A 14057-nucleotide genomic window follows, 5' to 3' on the forward strand; every position below is an offset into this window, starting at 1 on the left:
ACGAAACGATTAAATTAGATAATTTATTTTCAAAACAAGTTTAAGAGGATATAAATCCACCATCTATGGGCAAGCAAGTTCCTGTTACCATACTGGAACGATCGCTTAGCAAGTATAGTACTGCATCAACAACCTCTTGGACCTCTCCAAACCTACAAGAATAGCATCACGTTAAGTTAGTTGTTGTCCGACTTACCTCCCCAAAGGAATTTTATGTAACATCGTCGCAGCTCTGGAGGGCTCGGTCCACCACTTTCGCCCCATTTCAGTCATGATAACTGTTGGGTTAATCGAATTGATACGAATATTATGCGGTCCCAACTCCAACGCACAAGCTCTTGTAAAAGCATCCACCGCACCTTTACTAGCGGCATATACAGTGTGATTTAACAAACCAGCAAGTGAAGCTTGGGATGAAACGTTAACGATGGAACCACAACTCTTTCTTTTCAACAACTCTTTTACGACAATTCTAGTAACATTGATGAGCCCTTTCGTATTCAAATTGAAGATTCTGAAATTAAGAATCACTGCTGTGAAACTCAGACTTTGAAACAGTACCGATCAACATCTGCTTCTTCTAAATCGAGCAGAGATTTGATCATTCCTTCACCGGCATTGTTGACCAAGAGATCAATTGGTGGTAGATTTTGCAGAGCTTGTTCGGTACTCTTCCAATCGGAGATGTCAACACACACAGTTTCGATAAACGGTACTTCTGCTTTTAAAGTCTCTACAAAAACTCGATGAGTGGAGGAAACTACACGTGTACCAACCTAAATCTGCAGGAGATCGTGCTACTGCGACTACATTAGCGCCACATTTTGTTAGTTCTACAGCGATTGATCTGCCGATTCCTCGAGACGCCCCGGTCACCAAAGCGCGTTTACCTGCCAACGATATCTCCATCTTACTGAAAACTATCTTCAGTGTTAAATTGAGGTCATAACAATAACAAGGTTTTGATAAGACTTTATTTTATACAGCGAGATAGCCACCATCTACAGGGAGACAAGTCCCGGTGATCATACTTGATTTATCGCTGAGTAAGTACAAGACAGCATCCACGACTTCTTGGACTTCCCCAAACCTGCGAAGAGGTATTTTTTTCAACATGGGTTCAGCGACTTTGGGATCCGACCACCCCAATCGTCCCATCGCTGTCATGATAACTGTTGGGTTAACACAATTGATGCGGATATTGTGTGGTCCAAGCTCAAGAGCAGCAGCGCGGGTGAAAGCATCAACTGCTCCTTTACTCGAGCAGTAAACCGTGTGGTTGAGTAAACCAGCCTGAGAGGCTTGAGAAGAGATGTTTACAATCGAACCTGGAGATTTGCGGTCGAGGAGATTTTTAGCTACGAGTTTCGTGATTTGAATTAGAGCTTTAACGTTGATGTCGAAAATTTGGTCGACGTCTGATTCCTCCACTTCTGTGAGTGGTTTCAAGATGGCTAATCCGGCGTTGTTAACGAGGAGGTCTACAGAGCCAATGTTAGCTAACGCTTTGTTGGTTGCGTCCCAGTTTGACAAGTCACAAGGAATGATGTCAATGGAAGGTTCTTCTTTTTTGAGGCTCTCTGCATTGGATTTTGATAAGCAAAAAAGGATTCAAGGCACGATGGTTTTACCCAAAAACTCCTTATTTCTGGCTACTGCGACGACTTTAGCTCCTCCTTTCGCCAGTTGTTTGACAATGTCACGGCCAATACCTACAAGACATTGGTGGTAAGAAATCAACCCAAAAATACCAACCTTGACTGGCTCCAGTTACCAGCGCCGTTTTCTCGTGAAAATGTATTTCCATGTCGACACAAACTCTTGCCTGTTTATCCAAAAACGATGCTACTATCTTTATAGGCAGCTTATAACCATCAAGGTCACCGATAATGAAAAGCGCAATCAAAAGAGTTATCGAGTAAGCCGGCAATTGATAACGAAGGTCGAGTTAAATTTAAACAGCCAGAAAAGCCTAATTTATCCACATTAGTTTGGTTTATTAGTAGTTGCACTTATTTCTCACCGCCTTAAGTGACTCTCTGGTGATGCTTGGCACAGACTAAACTGCATCGGTGACTTGGCGAACTTCTCCGAGCGTCAGAAGGGTCTCTGTTTCAAAGATTTCGCAACCTGGATGGGAATGGAAAAAGTTTTCTTCTTCACTCTTGCGATTTTAAGAAATACAGGTCGAACCCAAAGATTTTAATGAAGCATCAGTTAGTACTGTAGATTTTGGATTATGAATCTGCGAAAACCGTTCGGACAAAAAACTGTTATTACGCTCGCTATTATCGTAATTTTTTAACTTTCAAGTGGTTTTAGAAAAGACATTTCATTTTAATTAGAAGCGAAATAATCCGAAAGTTACCTAAAGTCATTACGGACACGATTATTGTTAAACTGACGATATTTTTTTGCTAGCTACGTTAATCCGCGTTTTTGTTCCCAACTTTCCGGCTATTTTCACTAGCATTGGCACTGAAATTGATTCGCGCATCAAGAATACTACACTAAATTTTAAACTTTTTTTTTTCTTGAAAATGGTAACCACTACCCTTTTAGGCTTCACCCCGTATAAAAAGCTCTTGCAAAGGGCTCTGTTAAATGTTGAAAAGACAATTGACAACATTTTCTTCCTGGAACTCTTTCAAAAATTTTGCTGCTTGTCATTCCAGTCCGTCTCAGCGAAGCGAAAGCAGCTCAGTTCCTGAAACTGAATGTAAAGTGATTAATTTTATCACGAAATGTGATTGTTTTATTGTCCATCGTAACGAAAACGAGACGAATGAGAACGAAAAGTATGATAAAACTCTTCCTCGAGATATAAAATTTCGCCAGAAATTCCGTCCCTTTCAATTTTCCGGTGTTTTGCAGTTATCTTCCATTCAATGTTCTCCTCTTCTTGCCATTGGCTCAATTAAAACAAATCCGGCGTCGTCAGGATCCGAGTTGTTTTCATCAGGTTCATCTGGTCTTAATAAAGACTTATGGCTTCATCAAGCCCTCGAACGTTATGAATACAAATCAGCCTCTCGGCCAGTCAACCAGTGTCGTACCGCTTTTTCCCCTAAATAATTTACGCCATAAGCCAATAAAAATGAGCACACAGACTTGAATCTAACACAACAAATTTATTACCCATCCTCCGATCTAATTTAATAAAGTCTTCACCCACATACGTTATCACCAGAATTGCATTAGACCAACAAGACGAGCTGCCACTGTGATTTTTCCTTACAAAAAGCTATATAAGAGCAGGTGACACCTGCGATTTATTTGCAGTGATGTGGAAACAGTTTTACTTAGTGATAGTAGTTTTGTGTGTCCCGATCCTGTCAAAGTTCTCACCGGATCATGTCATCAACAAAATATTGGATAGATTGGGGTTGACGTTGGATTATATTTCGGAGCATTACGATAAAATCAATGTTGATTGTTTATTCGGGGTCGTTTTAGCAGGGGGTAAGAATGCAACCCTTATCAAAACTCCCCTCTTAATAAATTCTTTAGCTATACTCGATGACACCGTCGCTCAGCCAGGACCGTACCAGGAACAAGCGAAGGCGCTCAAGGCGAAAACCGCGGAAATTTATGCGAAAACGGTGCCGCTGATGCAGAAACAAACCAATTGGAATAATTGTACGTACTTATACAAAATTACAGAGCACCCTATGGCACTAATGCTCGACAGGTTGAACAACCCCTGAACTCCTCTTCTAACCTTTCGAATTAATGATTCAAGCGAAATCAATTTTCAGTTGCAAAATTCGTGGTGTTCCCCGATCTGTGGGCCAAACCCTTAAAATACAAACTCGCCGAGTTCCGCATGGCTTACGCAATGAAAGGCCAAGTCGAAGCGCTATTTTCCATGAAAACTTATGAAAACTACAGCGAGGGATTTTCCGACCAGTGCTTATCCTCACTGATCAACAGCACTCTGGAACTCAAACCCAAAACCATCTGTCGGTTGGGCCCAAAATGTGAACAATTCGTCGAAAGTCTCGATAAAGGATCTGGTTACATCCTCACGCATAAGTACTGAAAATTAGCACCCCTGACACCCCCATAAGCCCGATTTTCAGGTTGTTACTTCTGCAGGTTGCAAGAGCCCGGAAATGTAAAATGAATCCGAAAACTTTGGCCACGGCTGTTAGAAAAGTCTGCACCACTATATACACTGAGACTATCAGTGTGGAGTACTTTCTGGGTTTGGATGACATCTTCGATTTGTTCCTCGAACAAAGTAAATTTTCGGATTTTACGTTCGTCTCTAAATAGAAAATTCCAGGTCTGTTGTGTGGCTACGAAGGATATGCAGATTTTCTTAAGATATCGTGGCTGGAGAAGATCTTCAACATTCAACACGACTCCGGGTGCTTTCCGGTGAATGTCACCATGAGGAATAAAAGAGAAACGAATGAATGGGAAGACGGATGCGCCGACCACACCACCGGATTAGGGGCTGCAGTATTGAGCTTGTATCTAAATTACATAACAAAAAACGCAGAATCGATAGCCCTCACTTATGAATGGTTTTAATTATATTTGTGCAAGTACTCGAATAAAATTAATATGAACTGAATTATTGCTTTGATAAAACAATGACGTGTTAGTGATGGTTGGTAAAGGTTTGCTGCTTTTGCTGCTCCCATTGACAATTTTGGGACAAATCGCGGAATTATTGCGAGGTTTAGAAAAAGCAGCTGATTTTGCGTTACTCTACCATGAAGACATCAATTTTGACGGTTTATTGGGGTTCGTGATCGCTGAAGGTAAGTAACAATTCCGTGACACTAAAGCTAAAAAACTGTGAAGCCCAAATTCTGCAGTCGCTCCAACTGAATCTCACGGGTCATACTAGATCAGACTTGGAATTTCTCTTGCGGAAACATGAAGGAATTCGAAGGAAAATCGTACCAAGACTCCCAACAACACCATCAAAGATGATAGTTTGTAAGAAATTTTGCCTCAAAAGGTGGATTTTTCAAACTGCGGTTTTAGTGGAAAAGTATTTGCTTCGGCCGGAAAGTTGGTTTTCCGACGAACTCTTCACAATTGGGGCTTTGGAGAATTTAGGGATCTACAAACACTGGAGTGCTGACGACATACTTGATAACCAAATTGCAGTTTATAAGAGCGTACCAAGCGATCACTGCTTGAAAGAGATTTTAGTTCAAAATTGCCACGTTGGTCCTTTCTGCGCTGAAATGATGTTAGCTCCAAGAGAAGACGTCGGATATCTCCTATCACACAGGTAATTCGTTGGAATCTCAATACTCAATTAGAAAAAAAATATCCCAGACTTTTCTACTTGCAAATCGCGCGTCTAAAAGGGTGTCAATACCACCGCCCCACATTCCGTCATCTTACCACGAAATTCTGTTCTTTGATGTTAAAAGAAGCACGCACAAATGCCCACCTCGGTTTTCCTGTCCATGACATCGTTTTGGAACAGAGTAAGTCGAACGATGTTGAATTTTTTGATTAAAGAATGTTTCAGTGGTTCTTTGTGGAATCGAAGGATATTCAGAATTTTTAACTTGGAAAAATAACGTCATCACCTGGCAAACTCTATTTGGATGTTACAAAAATAAAGAGGAATTTAGTTTGAAACGTTCAAGCAACACAATCGAATTTGGTTGTTCCGATCATTCTACTGGTCTGGGGGCGGCGGCGTTAGCTGTAAATTTAAGATTCGTTCTAAATTCAGTTAATTGACGGTGTTGATGAAAATTAAACTGTACTTTATGCTTATTAAGTGAGTAATTTAAAAATCAACGGTTTGGAGAAGTTTTCGTGACGAGATTTATTATTTAATTAATTAGTGCCGGTGATAAATTCTGGCGAAAAGATATAAAAGTGACGAAACGTGGTTTCTTTTAATATGTGGAACAGTTTTAATTTAAATAAGGAGAATTAGTTTCTCCGTTTTATACAAAGTGTTGAAGAACAATTAAATCCCCAGTTAATATTATTTAAAGCAATGGCAAAAAAAAAACGAAAAAATGGATTTTGTCACTCCTAAATCACCTTAATTGAAATAAAAAAAAAAATACTGACATGAATTTAATTTGGATTAAATAAGAGATTGAAATTCAAGAATTTTTTGAGCAAAATGTAATTGCATGAGAGTTAAATTTGAATAATAAAGAGCAAAAAATAAAAAAGAACTGCGAGAAATTTAACAAATTATGTAGGCAATCAGTTAAACACTGCTGTATAAAGACGAGCCGCACAACGGTGGTGTTTTCTGCGTTTGTCCAATTTGCCTATTCTTTTACAACAATATCATGATGGTTAATATCTACTTTATCCATCCTATCTTGAAAAAATGTAAATTCTGCGGCCCCACAGCATAATTCCACTATTAATGAGGTAAGCAGAACCATCGGAATTTCTGAAGTCATCACAACAATTTAGAGATGCACTAATCCACCCATGGAAAACAAAATTCAAATAATCAGACACACTGAGGTCAAGGTTGAACTGTTTGCGATCGTACCAATTCAAATTTTTTCCATGCAAACCGTCAATCTGTTTATTCCAGCGTTGGAATAATCTTATCTAGCGTCAGATGTGCAGTGACATCACCGGAAAAAATAACAAAACCGTTGGAATAAAAGCATAATCCGGCCCTGGTCTTCGTTGATCCCTTGAGATTTAAATGTCGCGTTTCCGAAAAATCAATGTCGGACCGATTTGGGAAAAATGTAAGAGTTGAGTGAAAGAATTCGCAAGTGGGTAAGCAGGTGGTACACATTCTCATTCTCTCACTTCCATCCATAAATTAATTCCCACACCTCGATGTAAATTCGATCGGTGGCTAGCAAACGGAAAAGTGAAATCGGGAGCCGAAAATTGAAAAACAAAGTTGGAAAAGGAATTTATAAGTATCGCAATTGAGAGGAATTAAATCATAATTGCAGTCTTGTTATCAGGTAATCTTATTGTTCAGATCTTAATTAAATTATTATCATTATCAGACATTAAGTGGTGACGTAATGATAAGCGAATTTATTTAATTAATACATATTAAAAAAGCCTTTCCAGAGGAATACGGAGGTATTTGCCCAAACAAAATGATATAGAGCCCCAAATATTATGAAATTGATACGGCTATAATATAATCAAAAATATTTACACACGGTCACATATTTACCAATATAACCAAAATTTCCTTAAAAAATTACGCACACGGTTACGGAAATTTGCCACCCCATTTTTCATCAAATTTACCCCATGACCCATTCTACCATTAGCGTCGTTTCGTCTTCAGAGCCCACAAACCGTCCACCTACCATCTTCAAGGTCGGTTTTTGTGCAGGTATGGCTCAAGGCACGGAATACTAACGACTCACAAGACGGACTTTTGCCCTCAACGACTTTTGCTTTTAACGGATGGGTTGAACGTTGCTGTTGTTGCCATTCATGTCCCGAGGAATGTGGTTTTTTCAACGCTCGCTTGCCCAACGGATTCGTGCCGTAAAACCGAAATAAAGCTTAAATATCCTCATTATTAGACTTCTGCATTTATCGACAAGCCAAGAGAAATTTTACCATGTTCATCAAGTCACGTTTTCGCGGCAAAAATTTGGATAAAGAAAATACGAAGAGATAGTAACATGCTTTTCTCTAATTACTCGCGTAAAAGTTTGATTAATTCGTGTTACCACTTAAAGGAAAATTTAGCTGTCGAAGAAAATCACGCACTGGAAATTCTGGCGTTTCTCTTTTTACACACATTTCCTTTGAAACCGAAAGTGGCGTCGAATTTTCACGGTTCGCATTTCTTCATCCACCACATCCGAGTTTTTTAAATAAAATTACGAAACAGATTAATTCAATTAATTTCACTTGGCTGCTGTACTTAAAATTATATTGGTCTGGCAATTTGATGGTAATTACCATGTTATTACAGTTGTGGAAATCGTGAAAAAGTTTTGAAGGACGTCCGTTTCCTTCAGCATTCCAACAATAACATTTAAACAATCAATTTCATTTATTTTTTTGAAAAATGAATACCTTTGCGTCTTTAGTTTTTATTTGTGGCGCTACGACTGAATTACCTGTTACATGCATAATTTGCATTTTGCATTTTACCCTCGTGTTGTGCATATCTGCATCGCTGTGGCATTTTAAAACAAATCCAAGAACAATTACTAATAAATATTTGAAAATGTAATTGAAGTTGAAATCAGGAAAATCTAATTAACTTCAATGAAGTGAGAAAATAAGAAACTCGAAGAAGAAGAAGAAGCACTAACAGAATCTCAGATTTCAATTATTTCAAGAATTTCAAAACCAATTTTGGTAAATTTGGCATAAAACCGATTTGAACGCGTCCACAGCCCTTCAGTCCTGAAAATCGTTACCTGAAGAACTTAATCTCGCAGACAAAAATAGATAAAATCGATACCTCGTAGAATCATTGTCTCCTACAAGACAGAAAAACGAAGAACAAAAACACTTTTTGTTGATCATCTCTTAAGTAGTGGCTATAGAATTTATTTTTATTCATGAATCACGATAATGCCACTCCTTGTGTCGTGAGAATAGGACATTCACTGATACTTTGGGTGGCCTGAACTGGAACTTGTTACAAATTGATAAAATTTTCACCTTTTGTCTCCTGTTCCAACAATAGAGAATGACAAAATGACGAATAAAACTTTCAAGAGTTCAACTTTATGGAGCGTGGATGTAAACTAAAATTAAATATAGTGTCATTATGGTAATTTTATTTCGGGTACGCCTGTAGAAAAAGCGAACATTCAACTTCTAATGTAGAAATTCCTGCTGATTGATGAAATCGAATCACGTCTATACTACCAGGAATGGACGTTGCATACATGGAGATTCAGAAATCCGTGAATCATTAAGTGAAGATCTCATTCCAAGATGCGAATAAAACTAACTCTCGTGATTACACGCACCGTTTCCAAAAACAGCATAATTTCACACCGCGGCACTCATTTATATTTAAAGTGCATAATTAATTGGCAAGTTCGAGGACCGCTCGCAGCTTTCAAAACCTTGGACCTTGAAGCTGAGATAATTTCCGTCAGCTGATTTCAATGCAGTTGCTCGTCTTTCAGAAACTTTTCTCAACTCTGGTTATCATTATCACAGGCCGAAAACCGCAATTCGCAATATGACCCTGCGCCAAGGTGGTGCCTTGTAAGGAATTGTTGACTGAAAATGTTTTATTTTATAAATTGTTGACCTCTATTGTCACGACGCCTAATCTGGGTCAGGTTATCATACAAGGCGAATTGATTCCACTAACTGCAAATAAGGGAAAAACCTCGCCAATATCAGCACCGATGAAATAATAAAACATATAACTTTAAAAGGCTGACTTAGCCCTTATATGGAAACAGATTTGGCCCGACTATTCTGTGACTCAAGTCAGCGATATGTGGCCATTATTGGAGTATTGTTCATAGAGGAATGAATGGGGCATTCTTGGAGGCTTAATTGGCATTTGCTCAATAGCTGGACGCTTGGGTGGCGTTTTGGTTTATTTTTTCAAGTTATGTTGGATCGATATCCCTGAATTATACAGGTAGATTGCAAAAATTGTACGTACGACCTGGATTAGGTGCTAAATTTGGACTCGTTAGTTTACATTACCTTATTAGGCGAACGTTTACAAAATCAAAAGTGAAATACACACCAAACACATCTGCTTTTTACTAATTATAATTATTATTAATGGGCTAATTTTCTTGGCTTTTATAACAGGACTTTGTGGGAGTTCCAGTAATAGAAACCACCCATTTCATCTTCATCTTATTTAAGCTTCCGTTATGTAATCTTTCGGATTTATTTTCCTAGATTTTTGCATTTCAAGTTATCAGATTCGTTTCTTATGTAGTTTCCTAGAGACTGAGGCACTTTTTTTATCACATTATGTTAGATCCTTCAATTTTCTGATTCATATTATTTGCTTATTGTTTAAATACAATTTCAAAATCCCATTATTTTGAACTAAAAAATTGGCGAAGATTTATTTTAAAAAACACTGCTATGGTGCGGTTTTTGTCCATAAATAGAAAATCATTAATTATATTAATCATTAATTTAAGTCATAAGCCGTGCATTCCCCACAGATCTAGGAACATTCTCTTTACATTCTTGTTTATAGAATTACTTGTTAATTTAGTTTCCTTCTAATTACACTAATTATGTTTATCCATACATTGTTCCTGATATAATAACGAACCCAAAAGTGCTTTCAGTGCACTCATCTTTGTCTGCTCTGCTTGCTGCACCTCGTTCACATTTTTTGTGCAATTTTTCAAATTGTGACATGAGAAAGTGAAAGTCAAAGACACTTTTTGCCTTAAAAATAGTTTATACTATTAAAATTTCACATTTAGAAGGTAGGATCCAGATTTTTCCCAACCCAAAAATTCCTCTTTGGAGCCGCACACCCACAAGATCTCTCGTATTGACCCAGATTCAATTCGACATTGTTCATTCAAAACCCAAATTGAGATACAATTCCCGTCACAATTTTCTTCAGTTAATCTTACTGTACCAAATTGGACCGAGAGAATTTCGTCGTACCTATTTATAGCTTTGATACATTTTGATTTAAGATTTTTTCTTTAATAATTTACATAAACCATTATCCAGGTGTTAAATTTTTTCAGCCTACACGTATGTGGAGCTATAAATCAAAATCAAACCGCAATAAATTCTCGGATGATCTCCACTTGCTCTAACTACACCAAAGCACGTAAGACGTTAAGACTTTCGTATTGTATTACCTCAGTCAATTTCGTTTTATCGATGATTACAAGCATGACTATAAAATTCTCACATCTGAAAATAAAATGAGACGAGTAATTAGTGTCGCTAGCTAATACCAACAGATTATAAATAAGACGATATCAAAAATAGCTCCACTGTAACGTAAAAGTGTAGTTTATGCTTTGATAAGTGGACATAAACCGTTTAACAGACAATTATTTAGTTCAGTCGACCGTATAAAAGCAACCGCGGTAAAAAATTTGACTACTATAACACACAATTAAGGATAATTCTGTCATGATTTAGTTTGTTCAAGCATTCAGCACTGGTGAAATCCAGAAAGAATACGAATAGCGTCACATTTTTGCTGCATCATTGCAAATATTGATTAAGTTGGTATGCAAAAATTCTAAATATTGCAGTTCAGAGTGCACTGTGGAAACGTTATGCCAACGTAAACTTCCGATCTTTGCACTTCACAGCTGTCCCGGATATGAGTATGACTTCCTTTTTTAACAGAACAGGTGCCTCTTGATGGGCTTTCCAACTAATGTTTTAATTGTTCGGTATTATTGTATTCTGAATAGTTCAAAAATAAAGTAAAGAAAACGAAGAAAACCCATTTTCATAATTTAAAGAGAACGAGGAATGAGTTGCAAAAAGCAAACATTATTGAGTCACTTTTATCATTTTCGACTAATTCAAGCAACTTAAAAGTTATGATTCATGTCCTTAAGAAGGAACAATAGGTAAAAAGAGTGTTCTCAAAACTATTAGAGTATGTAATTAAGTCTCTCTATCTCCAGGAACACATTGCTAAAAGACTTGTATTTATTTGGTCATTTATGCTACATAAATTTGAAATAAAGCTTCTCTTTGACAGTTTGGGGCTAAGCAATGCAACTTGTTATTCATAGAGAAAGTAAAATAAACTAAAGTAAGAAAAAATAATTAAAAGAACTACAAAATGAGTTACTTATACATTTATACGTAGAGAATGTATCCTTCACGCAGAGTTGTAAAAACAGCTCTTGACATTTTTGAGATATTGTGTCATCATTTTATTTTTCCGATTTTTTAAAAGGTTTAATTATCGGATTTATATCTTTAACGACAAACAATAAGTGGAATTACCGCTCTCAGATATAATAAAATTACGTCACTAGAGTTTTTTTCAGATTTTTTCCTATTTTACTTTCTGAAAAGTCTTCAAATTTTGATAATAATAATTACAAAATGTAAAAATATTTTTTCTACAATCGCTACGTGTAGTTGACATTTTGATTTGTCATTTTAATTTCGACATTTCTTTATATAGACCCAAATCCGTAAAAGTGACGCGCAGATTTCTCAAATTCAAACAGTTGAATCTACGTAAAAACTCAAACTTTTGCGCAAATTAATTTGCTCCGATTGTTGAAAAAGTTTCTATTCGTGCGAAATGGACGTACACACACGTGTGGTGCAACTTGTTGCAAAAATAGCTATTTGGAGGTCGGCAATTCTTTCTCAAACAACCAAAAAATTTAAGGATTTATTATAGTTACTTATGTAACAGTAACTGTTATCATGTTATCAGTTAAATGCTGTTGTTAATACCTAAACTAGCCACGTTGATAAATTTCCACGAAAGATAAGACCGTACTACAATAAGCATTTATAATCTCAAGTTATTGCTCTCCCCGCACGTCATAATTATATTATATTTATCTTTATTGATTGTATATTTTTAAAACTTATTTCAATCACACGACATCGCTGTGGGGTTATTATCCGAATACCCAAACCCGAAAAAATTTCCCGGGCTAAATCACTGATAACATTAAATACTCTATTAATTTTGGTTAACGCTCTAGTTTCTGAAATGTAAAAATTCCAATTAATTTACGAAGCAACCACCAGACTATAAACGCTCATTCCCTATGTATATTTAATCGTGTCGTTTCTACTCTAAAAAATCAGTCTGGATCTTCAGAAAAAAAATCCAAGACCAGACGTCCTGCTATAATTACATTCAATAAAAGAAAATAAAATGCCGCTATAGTAACCGAACCTCATATGGTAAACTATTCTGATTATTTTTCTGTCAAGTTATTCCGAAGCTGATTTATTTGTTGCTCCTACTGCACATTCACGGTTATGTCAGTTCTTTAACCTGAAGAACAAGCAGAGCACGGTTTGTTGGACTCGTATCGTTTCCTATGAGAATGACGAACTGCCAGATACGGCCTTAATTGCTTCTTCAAATGACGCCTTTTGAACGTAATTGCGGTGACACGCCGTGCGGCCCTTTTGTATTAAAATTAATCTTTACCGATCCTGCGTGATTTTAATTGCAAGATTAAAACGCTTTTATCACGAAGAATGCGCAATCATCATCGGCTAATTGAATCGTCATCTCTGGTGCTGACGGGTGCAAATTTTCACGCGTAAACACTAGAAATTTTTAAGGACAAAGTTAATCCTTCGAGACATGTGTTACTTAACCTATTTCACGACAAACTCGCGCTCTCGTTATCACCATATTAGTGAATTTTAAACTCAGTCAGTAAAATCATAAATTTCAAGCGAGTTTATATGGTAAAGAAAGTGTAGTAGAGGTTAGGTGGACGCTCGAAAAGGAAACCGACACCGATTCGTGTTTTATGGAAAATGAGCCTTGAATCGTCACGTTTGGATCTTCTAATTATTTTTTGGTTATTTTTGATGGAGATTTATGGAGAGACGAAAGCCATATGTTGTTTTCTAGCGAATTTACTGTGTTAACAACCAGTCGGGTATTAATTAAATACTCGTACCAATTTATCGATTTCTACTCTTATCGACGGCTAGTAAGCAGCTATTTTTCTCTCATAAGAAACTGAGCTCTGGTATTTTGCTGCAGTTAGATAAATATGTGCATACCACATACCTTACACGTAATCCGTTCATTTTGCGGTTTCTATATTATTGTTATAATTATTGCATAATACCTTAAGCGTTATTGACTGATATCAGTAGGAATTTGTAGCGCGACAAATAAGGAAAACTAGATAACGCCAATCGCGCTAAATTTCGTGTTAGTAATAAACAATAAAGATTGCCTTAAAAGGAATGTTTTAGAGCACAGAAATTGCGATAGAAATTATAATTAAACGTGCACTGATTAGACTGAAAAGTACAAAACTTGCAAACAAACTTTTCCTTCAAAGCGAAATAAAACATGACAGGTTATAAAATATTTATTTATAATGTAAGTGTTAAAAGTTCACGTAGAAAGCACGTAGAATTTTTAAATATACCGTTGCAAGGCTATAACA

At 36.8% G+C, this 14057-nt stretch overlaps 4 protein-coding genes across 5 annotated transcripts; 2 read left to right on the forward strand and 2 right to left on the reverse strand.

The window, feature by feature from the left end:
* Window positions 1–9: 9 nt before the first annotated feature.
* On the reverse strand, window positions 10–992 carry LOC148171393 (L-xylulose reductase-like). Its single transcript, XM_088042589.1, has 4 exons — window positions 777–992; window positions 562–733; window positions 197–514; window positions 10–152 (listed from the first exon to the last, which is right to left on the reverse strand). Exons 1-4 carry the CDS (start codon window positions 907–909, stop codon window positions 41–43), a joined length of 735 nt encoding a protein of 244 aa, XP_087898715.1. The 5' UTR covers window positions 910–992; the 3' UTR covers window positions 10–40.
* On the reverse strand, window positions 957–2111 carry LOC148171394 (L-xylulose reductase-like). Its single transcript, XM_088042588.1, has 4 exons — window positions 2024–2111; window positions 1756–1972; window positions 1632–1712; window positions 957–1580 (listed from the first exon to the last, which is right to left on the reverse strand). Exons 2-4 carry the CDS (start codon window positions 1805–1807, stop codon window positions 979–981), a joined length of 735 nt encoding a protein of 244 aa, XP_087898714.1. The 5' UTR covers window positions 1808–1972; window positions 2024–2111; the 3' UTR covers window positions 957–978.
* Window positions 2112–3193: 1082 nt separating this feature from the next.
* On the forward strand, window positions 3194–4582 carry LOC148171395 (UPF0764 protein C16orf89 homolog). The gene is made up of 5 exons (XM_088042581.1): window positions 3194–3462; window positions 3511–3639; window positions 3759–4035; window positions 4083–4243; window positions 4289–4582. Exons 1-5 carry the CDS (start codon window positions 3285–3287, stop codon window positions 4537–4539), a joined length of 996 nt encoding a protein of 331 aa, XP_087898707.1. The 5' UTR covers window positions 3194–3284; the 3' UTR covers window positions 4540–4582.
* On the forward strand, window positions 4550–5732 carry LOC148171396 (UPF0764 protein C16orf89 homolog). 2 transcript variants are annotated; one of them, XM_088042584.1, is made up of 5 exons: window positions 4550–4772; window positions 4816–4953; window positions 5002–5254; window positions 5302–5456; window positions 5501–5732. In XM_088042584.1, exons 1-5 carry the CDS (start codon window positions 4616–4618, stop codon window positions 5716–5718), a joined length of 921 nt encoding a protein of 306 aa, XP_087898710.1. In that variant the 5' UTR covers window positions 4550–4615; the 3' UTR covers window positions 5719–5732. The 2 variants fall into 2 exon arrangements, with proteins under 2 accessions (XP_087898710.1, XP_087898708.1); XM_088042582.1 differs by having other exon boundaries at window positions 4816–5254.
* Window positions 5733–14057: the final 8325 nt, after the last annotated feature.

Source organism: Gnatocerus cornutus, chromosome 7 (assembly GCF_029298725.1).
Source record: "Gnatocerus cornutus isolate USDA-ARS CGAHR chromosome 7, icGnaCorn1.1, whole genome shotgun sequence".
In the NCBI taxonomy this organism is placed as follows: domain Eukaryota; kingdom Metazoa; phylum Arthropoda; class Insecta; order Coleoptera; family Tenebrionidae; genus Gnatocerus; species Gnatocerus cornutus.

Bases quoted from the DNA above. Each gene is read 5' to 3' on its own strand.
- LOC148171394 (XM_088042588.1), bottom strand. From the start codon at position 1,807: ATGGAAATACATTTTCACGAGAAAACGGCGCTGGTAACTGGAGCCAGT. The intron at 1,713-1,755 runs GTTGGTATTTTT...AATGTCTTGTAG, and splicing joins GGTAACTGGAGCCAGTCAAG to GTATTGGCCGTGACATTGTC. The intron at 1,581-1,631 runs GTAAAACCATCG...AATCCAATGCAG, and splicing joins CAGAAATAAGGAGTTTTTGG to AGAGCCTCAAAAAAGAAGAA.
- LOC148171395 (XM_088042581.1), top strand. From the start codon at position 3,285: ATGTGGAAACAGTTTTACTTAGTGATAGTAGTTTTGTGTGTCCCGATC. The intron at 4,036-4,082 runs GTACTGAAAATT...CCCGATTTTCAG, and splicing joins GGTTACATCCTCACGCATAA to GTTGTTACTTCTGCAGGTTG. The intron at 4,244-4,288 runs GTAAATTTTCGG...AGAAAATTCCAG, and splicing joins CGATTTGTTCCTCGAACAAA to GTCTGTTGTGTGGCTACGAA.
- LOC148171393 (XM_088042589.1), bottom strand. From the start codon at position 909: ATGGAGATATCGTTGGCAGGTAAACGCGCTTTGGTGACCGGGGCGTCT. The intron at 734-776 runs GTTGGTACACGT...GAGTTTTTGTAG, and splicing joins ACGATCTCCTGCAGATTTAG to AGACTTTAAAAGCAGAAGTA. The intron at 153-196 runs GTAAGTCGGACA...CTATTCTTGTAG, and splicing joins CATAAAATTCCTTTGGGGAG to GTTTGGAGAGGTCCAAGAGG.
- LOC148171396 (XM_088042582.1), top strand. From the start codon at position 4,616: ATGGTTGGTAAAGGTTTGCTGCTTTTGCTGCTCCCATTGACAATTTTG. The intron at 4,773-4,815 runs GTAAGTAACAAT...AAAACTGTGAAG, and splicing joins GGGGTTCGTGATCGCTGAAG to CCCAAATTCTGCAGTCGCTC. The intron at 5,255-5,301 runs GTAATTCGTTGG...AAAATATCCCAG, and splicing joins GGATATCTCCTATCACACAG to ACTTTTCTACTTGCAAATCG.